General features: G+C 38.0%; 1 protein-coding gene across 1 annotated transcript in view; it reads right to left on the bottom strand.

Moving 5' to 3' along the window:
* The window catches only part of METAP2 (methionyl aminopeptidase 2), a 29,792-nt gene extending 13,045 nt beyond the window's left edge, over positions 1-16,747 (bottom strand). The window contains exons 1-4 of the mRNA XM_043446598.1: positions 16,518-16,747; positions 14,535-14,639; positions 5,405-5,470; positions 1,777-1,879 (exon numbers count right to left, since the gene is read on the bottom strand). Of these exons, the coding sequence (XP_043302533.1) occupies positions 1,777-1,879; positions 5,405-5,470; positions 14,535-14,639; positions 16,518-16,668 (425 nt within the window). The 5' untranslated portion in view covers positions 16,669-16,747. The remainder of the gene's footprint in view (positions 1-1,776; positions 1,880-5,404; positions 5,471-14,534; positions 14,640-16,517) is intronic.
* Positions 16,748-22,073: the final 5,326 nt, after the last annotated feature.

Below are 22,073 nucleotides of genomic sequence, written 5' to 3' on the forward strand. Positions count from 1 at the left end.
ATAAGAGCAAAAGAATAAAACCAATAATCAAAAGACACTCAAAATCACTAGCAATGTGGGAATCATAAAATATTAATATGTTAATTTGGCAATTCCACTCCTGAAGAACTATCACGTAATAAAACCGTCAGCATATATGGAGATATATATGTGTCTATCCAAACACATATATGTATACATACATATATATGTATAAGTATATATACATGCCTATTGCAAATGGTTTATAATGGCAAAAAAAAAAAACTGGAGGCAAAGTGAATGCTCATAAATTAAAATGGTGGAATAAAGCACTATATGATCACACCACAGAATATTATGCAGCCATTCAAAAGAATAACAGAGCTTATTAATCAATCAATATTTTGATTGACTTGGGACTTCCAAGATGCAGCCCTGATGAGAAAAGCACGGAGGAGAAAAAACTATACCTACAATTCTATTTTTGTACACCAAATAATAACCAAAACACTCTCCTTACACAAGTAGAGACAGATGTACACATACATGGACATAGAAAAATATGGAAGGCTACCTGCTAGGTGGTTACATGGGTCTGGAAGAAAGGGAAGGAAGAGAAACAAGCAGGCAAAAAAAAAAAAAATCAAAAAGATTATATTGAAAAATAAGTGTGATCACATCGTATGTACCATGAAAATTTAGGTAATTAATACAAAGCTCCATGTTTATGACATCCTAAAATGCTTAAGATACAGTGACTGATGTATTCAAATTCAAAGAAAAAATGCCCATGCCATAAGACATAACATCATGTTCCTTTCTAAGTTTAAAGAAAAACAATGATGTCTTTATATAGGTCAAGGAAACAATGGTACAGTAGAAGCTTTCTTAACCAACTATTGCAACCACTGGATTAACCAATGCTCCTGATTATCCTTATAAACTGTATGAACCAATGCTCACTGTATTCTGAATATCAGTGGTTGGGTTCCTGTTCTGAATAACAGTAGCTAACACTTAATGCTTACTACGTGTCTATCACTCTACTAAATACTAAATATTATTCCTCACGACGCTATTAAGTGCCCATGTTATGGATTAGGATATGAAAGCACAAACATGATAAACTACTTGCCCAAGTCACAAAGCTAATAAGTGTTAAAACTGGGATTCAAATGCAGATAGTTTGGTCACAGCAACCAGAATCTTAACTAGTCTGCTAACCAGAAAAAATGTACTCTTTCAGAACACTTCCAAAAGTCAAGTGATCTGTGCCCAAACCAGTCATCTGTACTTGTTACTGCAATGATGTAATTTACTTATATATTACTAAAAAGAATTGTTTCTATGCAAACTAAATTGACTACTCAGAGAAGTTTCATTCAAGGCAAGCTATCAAAAAATACTTCTGTCAAATGGAAATGATTTCAGAAAAAAGATGTAAAGACACAGCCATCAGCCCTCAGATTACTTAGTTCTTGCTGTTCACAGAAACTCAAAATGGAATGGACTCAGTGCATTATGAATACAGCTCACAGGAAAAAAAAAAACTGGAGTCCAATGCGATCTACGCTTAAGGATCAACAATGATGAAAAACAAATGCCTGTTTTAAGTTAACTCTTATCAGTAATGATTAACCAACTACTGGTCCCAATCATCTTGGATAAGAGGGCTTCTACTGTATTTTCTCTGCAACAAATTCGTAAATTTTTTTATTTAGGTAGTAGAGCAAAGTTCCACGAAAAATCAAATCTGCTTTATTGCTAAGCTACCATTTTTGAACGTCAAACTGCAAGTTATTTTGTGATCCTTACCCATCTTGTGTGGGTGGGTATTCGCATTCTTGTCCTTTGGGAAATACACCATTAGGATACAGGTCACATATTGGAACTGAGGGAGGGTCTGTTTGAACTTTTGCTGTGAGATACAAATAAAGCATTAACTTCTGTAGTTAAAAACAAAATTAAGCAGTTATCATTACAGTTTTTCTCAGTTCCTAATTGTTATTACATGTCCTGACTAAGGAATCTCCTTGTTATCACTTTTACAGTTAAAAACAGAAGACATTTCACCACAGTGGCCATCTTCTCTTATTTACAGTTATTTAGGAATAAAAATATCCAACTCCTCATAATTCCATTATGTATTTAAACAGTATATGCTCTGGCACAAAGAACACTTCTAATGTTTCTGTCTTCATTTACTATACTGGAAACAGAAGAGCATATAGAAGAAGCTTTCACAAATAAAAATCAAAGAAGCGACAAGAAAATAAAGAAATCCTACAGCAATAAAAGAAAAATATAAAGCCATTATGTATTAATAAAACAGGTAAAAAAATTATTGGAAGGGTATATGACATATAAAGGTTAAAGAATATACATTCTCAGTGCTAAAAACTTTAGAAACCACATACAAATTTCCAAATACTTGGAAAGTTTCAGTACTTAGCATATTTTTTAAGGACACATTATTTCCCAAACTATATTCTAAGACACCACTGTTCCAAAATGCTTTTTAAAATATTTAGAGATGTGTCTTTTAAAAGTCTGCATAAGACCTAGTTATATACTTCTTACTCTATGAAGAACAATGCTGTATCCAAGGAATGTCAGGAAGTTACATAATTTATTCAATAATACATGACTTTTGATGTATACCTGCAGCATTTACGAACTACCAAGTTGAAGTGCTAACCCTAACCCTAATTTTGATTATAACCTTGGTTATCTTTTGATTATAACCTGTCTTATGTTACAGGTTTTTTATCTGAAATTTTAACACATATTTTATGACAATTGAGCCAAATCATTTATCTACAGAACCACTTTTTGGTTCCTTCTTTTAATGGAATACTCAGTATTTCACGAACACTATTTTCCTCTTTTTGCGTAGTGTTTAGAATTGTTCTACGGGCAAGTAAACTTGGGAAACATCATTTTAGCTTCCTCATAAGAGGGAACATTTAGAATTTTAAATAAGAATGACGTTAAATGTCACCTAATTAAGCTTCACATTCAAATCCAGGAATCCTCTAACATCCCTGACAGATGGCACTACATGCCTGACAATGAAGGCAGTCATTAACTCCACAGCTAAAACCCATTCATTCTGGGAGAACTGTAACTGTTAGAAAGCAATATCCCCATTACTTTCATCTCTTAGCTCTACTTTAGTCTTTGCAGTTAAAAAAATTTTACTCTTCATTGCTACTGCTTCCTTCCTATCTATGATAAGAAGGCACTTTAACACTTTCACTCATACTCACCAGCCTTCTCAGTGTTTAAGTTGGTACTAGATTTGACTTCTACTAATAGTTCAAATAAGGTATAATCAGTATAAGACTACATTATTGATTCTAAAAATCCTGCTGCTACTGAAAGGTCTGGATTCCTAGCATTTTCCTTCATTGTACAAGCATCCAAAATCCTTAGGATCCTACCTATCACCTTACACTAATTTTATATATGCCTATTTAAATTTCAGATTGTTAATAATTCAGTTTTCTTTTGAAATCTTGTTTTTTATCAATCAAAGGATTATCTCATAATCCTGAAATTTATTTCATCTACAAATCTAATAAAGATGCCTTTTATATTGTCCACAAATTACTAAGACAAGATAAAGGACTCAAAAAGATCATCAGAGATAACATAAAGAATTTGTAATCAAAGTAAGTTAAAGCCTAACCTTTACCACTTATTAGCTGTGACTTGGACAAATGGCTAAATGTGCTAAGCCTCAGTTTCCTCATCTACAAAACAAAGAACTAGATGAAATCTTGGATAACCTTTGAAAATTATAATCTACTATGTCCAAGCTATTATCTAAAACTATGAACAATTAGAAGTATCTGTATTGCACTTAATTGTTAACTATCATTTACAATTCTCTCACTTTATAGATGAGGAAAATGAAGGCAATAAACTGCTCCTGATTACATTACTTGGATTATTTCAGAAGTGATTTATGACACAAATAAGACACATTCAAAGCAAATTAGAAAGCAAAAAATCTAAACACAGAAAGAATCTAAAATAGAACCTGAAATAAGGCCAATACAAAACTAGATTTGGCTCTAAATCCTCTAGCAGTCAATTAAAAAAAAGGGGTGGGGGGGGTTAGATTATTTGCATAGTTCATATTTCTGCAAAAAAACACATTAAAAATACTCAGGAAAAGCACAATTATTCTTGATACTAAGATCGGACAAAGAGAGGTCTTTCAAGAGTGCTCATAAAGAAATATAATTAACAGCAAGTTCAACAACCTCCTTAGAGGAGGCACAATAAAGGCTGATGGTATCATACTAAAATGCCTATCAGTGGAAGAGTCTATCAAGTGCAAATACAAAGCAGCCTCTTAACACTCCTCCCTGCTTATCTACCTTCATTAGGAAGCAATTTTAGAGTATTTGAGAAATAGATCTCTCTCAAGCCATTTTCAGGTAACATTATGTCTTAAAAGCACTCTATGAACAATTTTTGAATGAAAGGAATGTGACATTATAATTCCTAGAGATTCCTAGAAAGCAAATAATCTATGTTCATTAAATACAGATTATGCTAGAGGCAGAACTGAAGTCCTGAGTAGAAGGATCTAACCAGAATAGATGCCTGACTAGAAAGAAAGCAATCCCATCTACATCTAGAGATGTATGTATCAGGGAAATGTCTGGCAGAGTTAACAGCTTTTTTTAAAAATAAGTATTTTCAACACAGAGATAAAAATGAAAGTCAAACCCTCAATATTCTCATTCATAAAACTTTATCCTAAAGATTTAGCCAGACAATCAATGGTCCCTGATGCCAAAGAGCATCCAAGATTAGAACTCATTCTGATTCCCAACCCAATCTTTGTTCCCCAGTACTACAGTCACCCCTTATTCTCCCTAAGAGTTTCAGGTCCCTTAAGATGTTTGGCTGTATTATTTATAGAAACAAAATACAAGTAGGATCATATTTTAAGTGAATCTGAAATAGCACAATACAAATATTCCTAATAAAAATTCACCATATTCACAAATTTTAAATAATGGGATTCCTCATTACATATGTCAAGAATCTCTTTAATATCAAAACTGGTAAGTGAACTGCAAATTGTTTATTCTATTATCACATGGTGGCATTATTTAAGTCATCACTGACAAAATTATCTGAATTATTAAGATTTTAAATTATAAAAAGTTTTTTAACTTGCAGTAAAATGCAACAAACTTATTATTAATATTCTTTGACTAAATAACTGAAGAAAATAAAATAACAAGACTGTTAAAACTACTTGCCAAACACTAGTAAGTTTCACTAAATTCTAACTCTATTAGGCCATCACTCATTTCCCTAACATATACCAGGATCTTAAGCAACTTCAAACCTACTCTTCAAGCCTGCTGATTAATAACCACTTGTAATTTGGCAAGTAGGATCAACTAAAGACACTAACGTCCTCTCTTCTTCTTCTTCTTTTTCTTCTTCTTTCCAGCTGCTCCATCTCCATCACCATCTCCATCTAAGAGAAGACATGTCAGATTCATTTAAACCTTATAAGCAGAGGGACAAAACAAGCACACAAGGACATAGAGTGCATCTTAAACAGCACAGGACAAAGTTGACCCAATACTCTTAGAATTTTGTATATTATTAGCTTCAAGTATCAGAATTTGACTTGTGCAATCAAAGGCACTAGTAAACTTTAATTTATTCTAAATACAAGAATTATTGAATAAGACATTTTAAGAAATAATGTATTAAATAACATTTTTTTAAAGCTAAGAAAAATAACTAGTGTTACTTAAATGCCAGTATAATAATGACTATATGACTTCATCTGAAAGGATACTAGTTACATTTGATATATGCTTTGCAGTTAAATACTTGTATTTCACAACCTCATGTGATTCTCAAAACAATCCTAACAAGAAATGTTTAAGGGACATGCCCAAGATAATCCTAATAGATAAATAGTAGAAATGGACCAAGAATATCACTTGATTCCTAATCCAGTGAGAAGTAACTGGGGTCTCATATTTTTTTTTTTCATTTATTTTTATTAGTTGAAAGCTAATTACTTTACACTATTGTAGTGGTTTTTGCCATACCTTGACATGAATCAGCCATGGATTTACATGTGTTCCCCATCCCGATCCCCACTCCCGCCTCCCTCCCCATCCCATCCCTCTGGGTCTTCCCAGTGCACCAGCCCTGAGCACTTGTCTCATGCATCCAACCTGGGCTGGTGATCTGTTTCACCCTTGATAGTATACTTTTTCAATGCTATTCTCTCAGAAAAAGAGACATAGATGTACAGAACAGACTTTGGGGTCTCATATTTTAAAATACCTTTTCCTACCTAGTTGTTATCAGAGAAAGAGTTCTCTTTATGCATCAAATTGTATACAAAAAAAACAAAAAACTTACTTTTCCTAGGTTCATAGTTCTCAGATTCTCAAAAGCACCTGATGACCAAAACTGAGAACTATTTCAAAAAAGTTGGCAAAAGACTATCCAAAACAGCCACAATATGCTTGTCAGTTTTTATGATAACTTTCTATGCAGCCCAAAGCCCATAAACTTAGAGAAAAAAACAAAGAATATAATTATGACCAAGATTACATAGGGAGTTAAAAGTATTTTAAATAAAGGTATCAAAAATAGACCTAAGTATCTGAATTTCTAAAAACGCTGCTCAATACGTTTTAACAATCATTTCTGAAGTATGCTTATCTACCCACAAATAACATAACTAAGAAAAAGGGATGAATGGGACAGTTTCCGATAATTAGAAGTTGATAGTTTAACAGTATGCCTAGCATATAGTATTTTTTAAAATGTTTCACCTAGTGGTAGTAACTCATGTTTATTTAGCATTAATAATTTTAGTAAAATCCACCCTCATCAAAAAATATCAAATGAGTGCTTATATTTTCTGTTCAAAGTGCTCCCTTTTTACTGCTAGACTGATTAAAGCCATAAAAGAAATCTCACCACACTAACTATATATTCTAATTATCACTCAATCACTGATTTATACTGACCTCTACTTGTCTGTGAGCTCCTTAAGGATTAGACACCATTAAGCACAGTGCCAAGCACGTGATAAATATTCAATCTGTTCAATAAATGAGTGTTCTTTTAGTTTATCCTGTTTATATTTATTTTCACCAAATTGAGAAATAGGAAACAGAAGTTTGGCAAAGAGGGAGGTAACATAATCTAAGGCTTTAATGGGCTGAGTGATAGGAAACTACAACTATTTGACAATTTTTGACCAACAAAATTACGTTTCTTATATTCAATCTTATAATATCAACAGGAACACAGTAGGAAAAACAAATACTACTGATTTACTCATTAGTGGTTTCTGAAGTCAAAGCTTTAACAAAAACAACACTAAAAATTTTGGAAAACACAACTTTCAACATCCTCATGTGTCAAATAATCTAATTAGCATATTGTGCTTTACAGTTTTAAGAGCAGCCTTCTTCATTCATTCAATAAATGTGTGCTGAGTTCTTCAGTGACAGAACAGTAAACAAGACAGTCTTTGTTCTGGACAAACATTCAATGTAGCACACTGCAATTTACTTAGACTGAACCTGCAACAAAGGCTTCATGATGTATAACCAGTTTTAAACACACATTCAAAATCATACCAGCACTGTGACCTTGAGCAAGTTAATTAGCCTCCACCACCATGGTATCTTCAACTTTAAAATGGGTAGGATGAAGCTCCTCCTCTGATACTGGATCATCCTTCTAAGGTTAATTATTTTATCCAATGTCCAAGGTTGCTACTCAGCACAGAAAAACGGCCACTTGTGCTAGAATGATGGTAGAGCCAGGGTATAAATTTTAATACCATATGCTCATACTTCCACCTACCATAGTGAAGTGAAGTCGTGTCCGACTCTTTGCGACCCCATGGACTGTAGCCTACCAAGTTCCTCCGTCCATGGGATTTTCCAGGCAAGAATACTGGAGTGGGTTGCCATTTCCTTCTCCAGGAGATCTTCCCAACCCAGGGATTGAACCCGGGTCTCCCACACCGTAGGCAGATGCTTTACCGTCTGAGTCACCAGGGAAGTCCTTTCCACCTATCATACCATGCTACAATGTATGTTTTTAATGTCTGTCTTTCAGAGCATCTCAGGATACTCTAAATAGACAGAGACCATTCTTTTCTGCATTAGCACCATGCCCAAATCAATTAATACTTGATATGACAACTGGACATCAATATGCAAAAAAAAAAAAAGAATCTCAATCCTTACCTTATATAAAAATTAATTCTAAATGGACATAGACCTAAGCATATAAAACATTATATACATAAAGCAGTTCTTCCTTTTAACATTTACGACACATACAAAACTTACTGAAAAGAATACAAGAGAAAAATCTTCATGACTTTAAAGACATCAATTATTTAACTTTTGGACAGGACACAAAAAAACATGACCCAGAAAGGAAAAAAGTTGATAAACTGGACTTCATCAAAATTAAAATCTTTTCTGCTACAAACAATACAAGCATGGGGGAAAAAGGCTGTAAAATATGTAACTGATGAAGAACTTGCATAAAGAACTACTTACACCTCAGTAAGACAACAAATAACCCAACTGAAAAATAAACAAATGGTACTGAACATACACTTCAAAGATAAATGAAAGACAAATAAAAATATGAAAAGATGACATACCACTATACACCTACTGGACTAAAATTAAAATAAACAGTACCAGTGCTTATGAGGATACAAAGGGACCAGAACTTTCAAACACTGTTGACAAGAATGCAAAACAGTTTGATAAGCTTCTTATGAGGTTAAACATACACTTACCACATTACCAGCAACTGTACTCTTAGGTATTTACTCAGAAGAAATGAAAACATAAGCCTACACGTATGCAAATGATCACAGTAACTTTATCCATAAAAGACAAAATCTGGAAACAATCCAAATAGTCATTAACTAGTAAATGGACAAATTTGGAATATTGCTCAGCAATAAAAAGTAGTAAACTACTGATACATATGCAACTGGATAACTCTCAAAAACATCATGTGAAGTGAAACAAGCCGAACACCAAAATGGCTGCATACTATAAAAATTCCATTCATACAGTATTGTAGAAAAAACTATAGGAACAGAAAATATATCAAAAGTTACCAGGAGTCAGCAAATAGAGCAAGAGAACTGACTACAAAAGGGCAAAGGGAACATTTTGTGTGGGGATGAAAATGTTAAATGGATATGATATATGGTCTATATGTTGGGTGTGGTGCTCAGTTGTGTCAGACTCTTTGAGACCCCACAGACTGTAGCCTGCCAGGCTCATCTCTCTACAGTTTCCCAGGTAAGAATACTGGAGTGGATCTTCCTGACCAAGGAATCAAACCCCAGTCTCCTGCACTGCAGGCAGATTCTTTATCATCTGAGCCACCAGGGTTAGTACATTGCCAAATACCCACAGGATTACCTTTCCACATCAACACCCCCGTTTGCAAATAAACAAATCTAAAATTAAACACAGCATAACCTTTTTTGCCTGCAGCGCCCTCTTCTAATCTCTGAACCAACTTTCCCTCTGTACCTCACCATTTCAATCAATGGTACCAACATCCAGTCACCCAAACTCGAAACCTAGACCCCTAGAGTCTGCTAATTTCTCATCTATCCTCCTCTCCAGATTTCGTTGTTGTTTAGTCATTAAGTCGTGTCGACTCTTTCATGACCCCATGAAAGCCCTCTATCTAGACTGAAAGCCACTAAATCCTTTGAATTTTGCTTCCACGATCACTGTTCCATTGGACCCTTCCTTTCCATTCTCATTACCACATGCCTGAGGCTACTGTCAACTGGCCTCCAAAATGATCTCCATGCCTCTATTTCCTCACTTCTAACAAACCTGCATGTACATGAAGACTATATTATCTTTTCATAACATTCTTCTTTTAAGAATGCTCAAATTCATAGAAAAAGGGATCAGATTTGAGGTTACCAGAGACAGGGTGGGCAGATGAAGGTGGTCAAAAGGTACAACTTCCAGTTAGAAGATAAATTACTACGAGGGCTTCCCTGGTGGCTCAGACGGTAAAGAACTTGCCTGCAATGTGGGAGACCCAGGTTTGATCCCTGGGTCAGGAAGATCCCTGGAGAAGGGAATGGCAACCAACTCCAGTATTCCTGCCTGGAGAATTCCATGGACAGAGAACCTGGCAGGCTACAGTCTGTGGGGTCACAAAGAGTCAGACACAACTGAGCGAAACTCTGTCTTTGAGAGATGTAAGGTACATGATTAACATAATATTGCTTTACGTTATATATGAAAATTCTTAAAATAGTAAATCCTAAGAGTTCTCACAAGGAAAAAAAAATTTTTTTTTATTCTGTATCCATATGAGATGATGAATATTCACTAAGCTTACGTGGTAATCATTTTACGATGTACATAAGTCAAATCATTGTGCTATATACCTTAAACATACACAGAACTGTATGCCAATTATAAAACTGGGAGGAAAAAAGAATTAACAAATGAAAAATGGGAAAAAGGAACTGATCAAAGACTCCCTCAATGAATCACCTCATAATGAGGCCAGTATGCACTGTTTACTACACTTTGAATACTCTCTCAGCATTGTCCTGCCCCACAATGGTCCTGTTTGCTTGGCTTTTATTTAAGTTCCATTCCTTCAAATGAGCTTTCCTTCAGCAATCAGCTCACAATTCCACCTCCAAATTTCATAACTTTTACTGTAGGTACCAGTATACTTTATCACCTCTATGTTTTGTCCTCCACAATGATCAATTTTCCTTAAGAACAAAGATGCTGAACTATTAGCTTTCCATCCACTCAGATTTCTCACACAGTTACAGTATTGGCTGATCCTCATTATCAAAATGAATTAGGAATATGATGAACCAAATTGGAGAAAACTAATATTTCTAAAATCTGCTTTAATACATTGAAGATTTCCATTCTGAAAAGCAAAATTTTCTCCTTCAATGTCTAGAGATTCATATAACTCTGAAGAAGTGCAATGAAACAAGGCATTATCTTCAAAGCACCTGATACCCTACACATAATGAGTCAACAGCAACCTGGAATTTATAATTACTGTTCTTGTTAAGAGTTCAAAATATGTTCATAATCTGAAGTATAAACCAAGGCAGAATGGACAAGACTTCTGCTTAAAGAAAACAAAAATCTAACTATTTTCCTTTTCCTTGAGTCTGAAACCAAGCAGGACTCTGTAGGACAGATCCTGCCTCTTGGTGGTAAAAGAGCTTTAAACTCTTGGGCTTTCCCTGAGTTCCAAAGAACAAATTTAACCAGAGACATGAGAAAAACCCAGAAACAAAGGACAACAGTCCAACAACACAAAATCATAATAGTTTAGCCACACAGAGTAAAGGACCTTTAGTTTCTCCTCAAGGGCTATAGATAATACCGAGCCACATTCTTGAGTTGGTTTGCAGATACTAAACCCCCTACCAGGCAGAAAAGTTAGCTGTATGCTGACTCCAGGTAAGTTGAGGCCAGAAAACTGATAACTGAGATTCCCAAAAAGTCACCCTGATAGTGCACAAACAACCGATCAGAAGAATGTCCACAAGCTGATCAGACACATGGCAACCCTCACCCCTAATGCTGCCTTTAAAAATCCTTCCCTAAAAGCCTTGTTTTAGAAGTTCCAAAGAACAGCAAGGAGAAAAAGAAAGCCTTCTTAAGAGAACAACGAAAAGGAAAACAATAGAATGGGAAAGACTAGAGATCTCTTCAAGAAAATTAGATACCAAGGGAACATTTCAGGCAGAGATAGACACAATAAAGGACAGAAATGGTATGAACCAAGCAGAAGATATTAAGAAGAGGTGGCAAGAATACACAGAAGAACTGTACAAAAAAGATCTCAATGACCCAGATAACCACCATGGTGTCAACCAGTCACCTAGAGCCATACATCCTGGAGTGTAAAGTCAAGTGGGCCTTAGGAAGCATCACTACAAACAAAGCTAGTGGAGGTGATGGAATTCCAGCTGAGCTATTTCAAATCCTAAATGATGCTGTGAAAGTGCTGCACTCAATATGCCAGCAAACTTGGAAAACTCAGCAGTAGCCACAGGACTGGAAAAGGTCAGTTTTCATTTCAATCCCAAAGAAGAGCAATGCCAAAAAATGTTCAAACTACAATACAATTACACTCATATCACATGCTAGTGAAGTAATGTTCAAAATCCTTCAAGCTAGGCTTCAGCAGTATGTGAACCGAGAACTTCTAGAAGTACAAGCTGGATTAGAAAATGCAGAGGAACCAGAGATCAAATTGCCAACATCTGCTGGATCATGGAAAAAGCAAGGGAATTCCAGAAAAGCACCTACTTCTGCTTCACTGACTACGCAGATCACAACAAACTGTGGAAAATTCTTTAAGAGATAGGAATACCAGACCACTTTACCTGCCTCCTGAGAAACCTGTATGTAGGTCAAGAAGCAACAGTTAGAACCGGACATGAAACAACAAACTGGTTTCAAATTGGGAAATGAGAACGTCAAGTCTGTATACTGTCACCCTGCTTATTTAACTTATATGCAGAGTACATCATGTGAAATGCCAGGCTGGATGAAGCACAGACTGGAATCAAGACTGCCGGGAGAAATATCAATAACCTCAGCTACACAGATGACACTACCCTAATGGCAGAAAACGAGGAGGAACTAAAAAGCTTCTTGATGAAGGTGAAAGAAGAGAGTGAAAAAGCAGGCTTAAAACTCAGCATTCAGAAAACGAACACCATGGCATCTAGTCCCATCACTTCACGGCAAATAGATAGGGAAAAAAACGGCAACAGTGACAGACTTTATTTTCTTGGGCTCCAAAATCACTGCAGATGGTGACTGCAGCCATGAAATTAAAAGATGCTTGCTCCTTAGAAAAGCAAAAACACCATTTTGCCGACAAAGGTCCGTACAGTCTAAGTTATGGTTTTTCCAGTAGTCATGCACAGCCATAAAGAAGGCTATGTGCCAAAAAATTGATGCTTTCTAATTGTGGTGCTGGAGAAGGCTCTTGAGGGTCCCATGAACAGAAAGGAGATCAAACCAGTCAATCTTAAAGGAAATCATTCCTGATTATTATACTGGAAGGACTGATGCTGACACTAAAGCGTCAACACTTTGGCCACCTGATAGGAAGAGCCGACTCATTGGAAAAGACCCTGATGCTAGGAAAGATTGAGGGCAGGAGGGGAAGGGGACGACAGAGGATGAGATGGTTTGATGGCAACACTGACTCAAATGAACATGAGCTTGAGCAAATGCCAGGAGATAGTGAAGGAAAGGGAAGCCTGGAGTGCCACAAGCCATGTGGTCGGCAAGGAGTTGGACACGACTGAGTGACTGAACAACAAAAAGCCTTCAGAGCTTTTGAGCATGAGATGTCCATTCTCCCTGTTTGGCATTTTGCAATTAAGCACTGTACTTTCCTTTGCTACAACCCAGTGTCCATGTTCGGTATCAATTCTCGGCAATTTTTTTTTTTTTACTGAATTTGACCATAATCTCCTTGAAGGCTTACAGAACTTATCTTCCTAAAGGAAGCACAACTGCTTTGCATTATCCTAACACGAGAAAAGTACAACAGGTATTTGTTGCTAAAGATTGGAAGGCATAAGCCCTAGCTGGCAGTGCTTGAGGAAGAATAGCTCACAGCAGTATATAATTAAGAATGGGAAGCCCCATCTCCTCTTCTGCCTAAAGAGGCTATAGAATAATAGTTCTCCCAACTAATCACTCCCTCCGCTGTCTTATTGATAGCATCAATTCCTACAATTCCAAGAATTGTTGTTTTTATAGAAACCTTTGGCAAAAGCTCTAAAATACAAGGATTTGGGGCCAGCAAATTCATAATAGGTTTTAGAAGCACTCCAATGTGCTCCTTTGAAAATAAATAAAAGTACCTTTGATAGAGTACAAGGAACAGACTTGGAATCAGGAAGATCCCTTGGAGGAGGGCATGGCAACTCACTCCAGTATTCTTGCCTGGAGAATCCTATGGACAGAGGAGACTTGCGCTACGGTCCATATGGTCACAAAGAGTCAGACCTGATTGAAGTGATTTAACATGCACAGGTGCTAGATTTGAAACTGACTTTATTTACACATACTAACTGTGTCAGATTGGGCAAATCATGTAACTATCATTTCCTGTTTGCTAGGTTTTTGTGAGGGTAAAATAAAAATGGATGGAAGTATCCTAAGATAGTGCCTAGTACATATTAGTTGTTCAATAAAAGATCAACATTCATTCAATTTTATCTTATTAATACTCATCTACTACTTGGCTTTTTACCAAGTACATTTTAAAAAGCTGAGATCTGTGTTACTTAAGCATTCAACATATCCAACTTTTTAAAGAGTTGCTAATAAATACCTTTTTGTTTTTACCTGTGACATTAAGGTTTTAACATCAATTAAGTAAAATATCAGAGAATATTGGATTATATTGACAAATAAGCAGCTTTATATTCTCTTGCCCTCCTAACCATAAAATTCAAATGAACCATTTACCTTCATCGTCATCATCTCTTTCTTTCTCTTCCAATGCTTGTCTTTCCAATTGTCTTGCCACCTCATCAACTGAGGCTCCTGCTTCTTTATCAGGTTCCTGTTGTCCTGTTGATCAAATATAACAACTAAATCAAATCTGACAAAGGTAACTTCCCACTAGAATATGTTCTAAGGAAGCTAAAAAACACATAACTCTTCCTGACAAGTGTTCAGGAAACAAAAACAGAACCATTGTAAGGAGAACAGAATTTATTTAATGAGAGAAAAATCTTCCATATCTAAGTGGTACTGCCCATTTAATAAGATACTCATTAGGAGGCATTCTCTGTGCTAAGAGCTAATGATGAGGTGGTCCCTACCCTTAAGCAGCTTAACTTTCTAAAGTATTTAACAATTAATCTACAGCAAATACTTTATTAACCAAGCAGGAACTTAAGATGAGCAATAAATGGTGAAGGCCTTAGTAAGATGATATCTGTGGGAAATCCTGGAAGCTTCAGGGGTTCAGATAGAAACTCAAGCTGAGCAGGGTAAAATCAAAATATATAGGAAAAGTTATTCCATTACTAAAAAAACCAAAATTCCCCAACAGCTAAACACAAGACCAGGCCCTGCTCTAGAAGGGATTACAATCTAGCCATAAGAGTAATACGTAAAAAGAGGTAGCATTACCAGGTAGTACATGAGGTGACATGCTAGCTACCATAGAGAATTCATACTGAGATACACAACTGTTAAAAACATATTAGGGTTGGTCTGCTAAACACCGTAAAGGACAAACTGAAGAGTTTGGATTTCATCTGAAAACCAGGAACAGCCACCAGACTATGTCCTGAAATTAAATTTTGCTCTTGAAAGTGTCCCAGCATCTACAACTCTTCCCTCTTCAACTCCCAACTAATCAAAATTTCAGAAAGATACAGATTAACTGTCTTCAACCTCTCTCAACTCCACTTCATCATTTCTGGCCTTTCCATTTTTCTCTCATTCTTTCCGCAGCTGATTTTAACAGTACAAATAATTTTTCCTAAAATGAAGGCCTTGATGCATCAAAAACAATGACTTTTCATATTCAAATATTTAAGTTTCTAACTTATAATCTAACTGTAAACTTTCAGCTGTTTTCTCTGCCTTACCAGTGGATTTAGAGTAGCTTCATTCAGACTCAAGCATATTCTACCCAGACTGCCTACAAGTGGCATCATAATTCAGGCCTAAAGCCCCAAAGCTTGATGATACTGTAGGATTAGGAGGTGAGGATTCACACCGCCGCCACACATCCTGCTATTACTACTCAGTGACAAGAGCACATTCTCAGACACACACACCCCCAAATTCACACACACACACACACACACCCCCCAAAAGTGCAGCGCGCCACAAAATCACACATCCACACACCTACCCACCCAAACAGTGACAAGAGCGCATGGGCATTCTCTCTCACACACACCCCAAATTCACACACACACCCAACTCCAAAGTGCGGCGCGCCACAAAAATCCCTCCGTAAACTAGGATGATAGGGGGAGGTGCGATCCAGGCACTAAGACTTGCCCACTCCACCCCCACTCTCGACGAAAAGATGTCCCACGTCTCTCCAGCACAGAGGCGGCAGTGTGGTCAGAACCAGATTTTCAAGGAGGAGGCCAACCCGCAAGGTGGGAGGGCTGGGCCCGGTGCATGGCTTCAAGTCCGTCGCATCGTCTGCATGGGAGCGAAGTTCCGGCAATTTAGAAGCTCTGTCCCAGCAACCCCACAGAAACCGAGGCACCCTCTTCTCCGCCACCTCACACCCAAAAGACGCCTGGAAGAAGTCACCTCTTCCCGGGACTGGGAATCTGTAGCGCTCCCGTGACACACGCTCAGTCCTGGGAGTCACTCCACGGTGCTCAGTTCCCAGGCCCTGTCACCAACGCCGAGCCCGATCGAGCGGTTTGGCCATCCCGGCGGGGACTGGGAAAACATAAAACTCCCCTTTACCTGGGGCAGCCCCTTTACTCTTCTTCTTCTTCCGTCTTTTTTTCTTGGCCGCCTCTTCAGCCATAGAGGCAGCTCCCTCTTCCCTGTCGTCTGGATCCAGGTCGCCATTCAGGTGGCTCCCGCAGGACGCTGCCTCCTCCACACCCGCCATGTTGCCCGAGAGAGCGCGAGGCACTGAAACAGAAGAGCGAGGGCCCGCTCCTTCTTCACCCACCTACACCAGCGACGCCGGAAGTTGCTCTCGATGGTAGAGGCGCGGGGAATGCTGGGACTACGGAGGACTCGACTGTGAGGGCGGTGCGCGGGGAGGGGCCGGGCTCACCCCCAGCTGGCGCGAGCGTGGCCGAGGAGACGTGAAACACCTGGCGAAACCAGACTTTTCCCCCTTCTCTCGCTTCGGGCAAACTTGCCTGCTTAGGGTCAGGTGGAAAGCCCGCGCCTGATTTGTGGACAGGTGTTCACCCCGCGGGAGAGAGGCTCCTCGACTGAAACCGAAAACTTTTAGATTTCGTGGTTTTATACTGCGCACCAGAAGCGAGGAGAAGGTCGAAAAAATTGCATTAACTTGTACACAGCTCTTTTATGACTCGAAAGGACTGCGTTTTTATTCACTATTACAGCTCACGGCGAGGCTGTCCAAGCTGTTAAGAAGATATACCTACAAAGGCCCTGACTGAATCAGTCAGAGATAAGAAGACGTTTATTCATAGAGAAGCCAAAGGAAGACAGTGTCTCAAGGAGGGAGTAACCAACTGCGTTGAGTGCTGCTAAGAAGTAAGAGAGTGAAAAATGTCAGATGTATATAGTAGCGTGGTAGCCACTGGCAACTTTAGCAAGAGCTATTTAGGTAGAGAGATGGAAGTCAGTCTAAAGAGAGTTGAGGAACGAGAGGAAATAAGAGAATCTCTTCATCCTTCAAGTTTCAACTTAAATGCCATTCCCTCAGAGATCCCTCCTCAGCAATCTAAATCGGTCCCTACTCTCACTAAATTCTTAATTTTGTTTCATGGCGGTTTGTAATTATTTATGTCATTATTTGTTTTTTGTGTGTCTCTCCAACTGTTTGAAGTCCGTGAAGACAAGAACATTACCAGTTTTGTATTTTTCTTAGCAGCACCTACCTCTAACTAAAGCATTGTAGGAACCAAGTAGACTCATTGTATAAATAGCGCTTAAGAAGTACCCTGTACTTTACATTCATTGTCTTCTTTCATCCATTTTTGAGTTGGGGAAATTCGAGCTATAATTTTGGTAACTTGCACCAGGTCATACAGGAAGTAAATAGGGTTAGAATCCAAACCCAGATTACTAAGCACCAGAAATTTAGTAATTCTGTATTCTAACGTTCCCATTGAAATTTCAAATCAGTCCAATAAATATGTATTGATTGTACATTAGCACTAATTTTTCTTGGTGGAAGCTACAAAGTGAAAAATAAATACTCTCAAGAAAGTTTTGCATTCAATGAGACAGACATATCACTTCAGTTTAGTCGCTCAATCATGTCCAACTCTTTGTGACCCCATGGACAGCAGCACACCAGGCCTCCCTGTCTATCACCAACTCCGGGAGTTCGCCCAAACTCATGTCCATTGAGTTGGTGATGCCATCCAACCATCTCATCCTCTGTCGTCCCCTTCTCCTCCTGCCTTCAATCTTTCCCAGCATCAAGGTCTTTTCAAATGAGTTGGTTCTTTACATCAGGTGGCCAAAGAATTGGAGTTTCAGCTTCAGCATCAGTCCTTCCAATGAACACTCAGGACTGATCTCCTTTAGGATGAACTGGTTGGATCTCCTTGCAGTCCAAGGAACTCTCAAGAGTCTTCTCCAACACCACAGTTCAAAAGCATCAATTCTTTGGCGCTCAGCTTTGTTTATATCCAACTCTCACATCCATATATGACTACTGGAAAAACAATAGCCTTGACTAGACGTCCTTTGTTGGCAAAGTAATGTCTCTGCTTTCTAGTATGCTGTCTAGATTGGTCATAACTTTTCTTCCAGGGAGCAAGCATCTTTTAATTTCATGGCTGCAATCACCATCTGCAGTGATTTTGGAGCCCGCAAAATAAAGTCTCTCACTGTTTCCATTGTTTCCCCATCTATTTGCCATGAAATGATGGGACCAGATGCCATGATCTTAGTTTTCTTAATGGTGCGCTTTAAGCCCACTTTTTCACTCTCCTTTCTCACTTTCATCAAGAGACTCTTTAGTTTTTCTTCGTTTTCTGGCATAAGGGTGGTGTCATCTGCATATCTGAGGTTATTGATATTTCTCCCGGCAATCTTGATTTCAGCTTGGGCTTCATCCAGCCCAGTGTTTCTTATGATGTACTCTGCATATAAGTTAAATAAGCATGGTGACAATATACAGCCTTGACATACTCCTTTCTTTATCTGGAACCAGTCTGTTGTTCCGTGTCCAGTTCTAACTGTTGCTTCCTGACCTGCACACAGATTTCTCAAGAGGCATGTCAGGTGGTCTGGTATTCCCATCTCTTTCAGAATTTTCCACAGTTTATTGTGATCCACACAGTCAAAGGCCTTGGCATAGTCAATAAAGCAGAAATAGATGTTTTTCTGGAACCCTCTTGCTTTTTCGATGATCCAGAGGCTGTTGGCAATTTGATCTCTGGTTCCTCTGCCTTTTCTAAAACAAGCTTGAACATCTGGAAATTCATGGTTCATGAAGTCTGGCTTGGAAAATTTTGAGCATTACTTTACTAGCGTGTGAGATACGTGCAGTTGTGCGGTAGTTTGAGCTTTCTTTGGCATTGCCTTTCTTTGGGATTGGAATGAAAGCTGACCTTTTCCAGTCCTGTAGCCACAGCTGAGTTTTCCAAATTTGCTGACATATTGAGTGCAGCACTTTCACAGCATCATCTTTCAGGCTTTGAAATAGCTCAACTGGAATTCCATCACCTCCACTAGCTTTGTAGTGATGCTTCCTAAGGCCCACTTGACTTTGCATTTCAGGATGTCTGGCTCTAGGTGAGGGATCATACTATCGTGATTATCTGGTTCATGAAGATCTTTTTTGTACAGTTCTGTGTCTTCTTGCCACCTCTTCTTAATATCTTCTGCTTCTGTTAGGTCCATACCATTTCTATCCTTTATTGAGCCCATCTTTGCATGAAATGTTCCCTTGGTATCTCTGATTTTCTTGAAGAGATCTCTAGTCTTTCCCATTCTATTGTTTTCCTCTATTTCTTTGCACTGATCACTGAGGAAGGCTTTCTTATCTCTCCTGGCTATTCTTTGGAACTCTGCATTCAAATGGGTATATCTTTCCTTTTCTCCTTTGCTTTCCGCTTCTCTTCTTTTCACAGCTATTTGTAAGGCCTCCTCAGACAGCCATTTTGCTTTTTTGCGTTTCTTTTTCTTGGGGATGGTCTTACTCCCTGTCTCCTGTACAATGTCACGAACCTCCGTCCATAGTTCTTCAGGCACTCTATCAGCTCTCATCCCTTGAATCTATTTGTCATTTGCACTGTATAATCGTAAGGGATTTGGTTTAGGTCATACCTGAAGGGTCTATTGTTTTTCCCTGCTTTCTTCAGTTTAAGTCGAATTTGGTAATAAGGAGTTCATGATCTGAGCCAGCTCCCAGTCTTGTTTTTGCTGAATGTATAGAGCTTCTCCATATTTGGCTGCAAGAATATAATCAGTCTTTTTTGGTATTGACTATCTGGTGATGTCCATGTGTAGAGTCAGACATATATATAAGAATAAAATAATACTAATACTCTGCTTACATCATTTATTATTTTCTATTCCAAGTTAGTCTGTCATAAAGGTGAGGAATTTTAAAAGGATCTAAAAGATCTTCAGTTTGGAGGCAAAGATGTGACTATCAACCTCTGGAGAAATCAAAGCTCACCCTTGTTGAGGTGCAAAGCTACTTCCAGAAGCTTTTTAACATACTTATGAGTAAGATATGCTGTATTAAAAATGCCTTCTAGCTTTGTTGTGACTCTTCCCAGTTCCACAAGTTCAGGGAACACTTGGGCCATGGCTATTATTACCTTAGTCCTAGTGCAGGACACTCAGGATCTTGGGGGACAGAACATGTAGGGTCAGTAGGTAAATTCTGACAAAAGGTTTCTTGAGGTATAAGTTGATCTACAGAATTATCAATGTCAAAATAAAATCTTTTCAGTGAAAAAAATAAGATGCTAAAATATAGTGATAAAATACTGTTTCTTTGTTGCAAAGGAATTTACTCTGCTTTTCACCTTTTCTTTTCTGAAAAGAGACAAGAAAACAAAACTTCTAAGGTAATAGTAAAAAAAAAAAAAAAATCCTGACAGTATGGTAGTGAATATTTGCTGGATACTAATTTTCCATGACTCTCCAGAATTTGAAGTAACTGAGTAATTATATTTAAAAGCCTGTAAAAGTGAAGTTGCTCAGTCGTGCCCAACTTTTCACAACCCCATGGACTGTAGCCTACCAGGATCCTCCATCCATGGGATTTTCCAGGCAAGAGTACTGGAATGGGTTGCCATTTCTTTCTTCAGGGTATCTTCCTGACCCAGGGATAGAACCCAGGTCTTCCACCTGTTGCATGCCTTATTTTCACCATTTTTCTTCATTTGTTTTTTTCTAAAAGAGGAAATTGAATGGGGTAAAGGAATGAGAAATGTGGAAAACCTAAGTAAGATTATAGGGGATTGAACACTGGGAGCCAAGCCTGCTGCTCTGTGATGACCTATAAGGATAGGATTGGGGGAGTGGGTAGGGAGGCTCAAAAAGGAGGGGAGATATATATACATTATATATATATTATACATATATATGTATAATATATATATATGACTGATTCATGATGTATAACAGAAATCAACACAACATTGTAAGCAGTTATCCTCCAATTCCCTGATAGCTCAGTTGGTAAAAAATCCGCCTGCAGTGCAGGAGACCCCAGTTTGATTCCTGGGGGGGGAAGCTCCCCTGGAGAAGGGATAGGCTACCCACTCCAGTATTCTTAGGCTTCGCCTGTGGCTCAGCTGGTAAAGAATCTGCCTGCAATGTGGAAGACCTGGGTTCAATCCCTGGGTTGGGAAGATTCCCCTGGAGAAGGAAAAGGATATCTGCTCCAGTATTCTGGCCTGGAGAATTCCATGGACCGTATAGCCCATGGTGTGGGTTCAATCCATGGTCTGCAAGCTAAGATCCCACATGCCTTGCAGTCAAGAAACCAACACATAAAACAGAAGTGATATTGTAACAAATTTAGTTAAGACTTTAAAAATAGTTCACATCAAAAAAAAATTATTTAAAAAAGAGAAGAAACCAGAACTCCTGTAGATCTCAAGACCAGCACAGATTAGGTGGGTTTTTTTGTTGTTTTTTTTTATGCCAGAAGAACAGTTTCTTAGTTTCTCAGGAGCCTTGTGAGCAGTTTTCCCTTTTGGCACTGAATATACAATCCAATACAATGATAATAAGGATTTCTCATTGATAGCTACATCATGGCTCAGAAAAATCTGTCCCATCATATTATATATACTTTTCTTTTTTTGAAAATATTCAAGGGACTGATTCAGCATGTCA

This window comes from Cervus canadensis, chromosome 25 (assembly GCF_019320065.1).
Source record: "Cervus canadensis isolate Bull #8, Minnesota chromosome 25, ASM1932006v1, whole genome shotgun sequence".
NCBI lineage: Eukaryota > Metazoa > Chordata > Mammalia > Artiodactyla > Cervidae > Cervus > Cervus canadensis.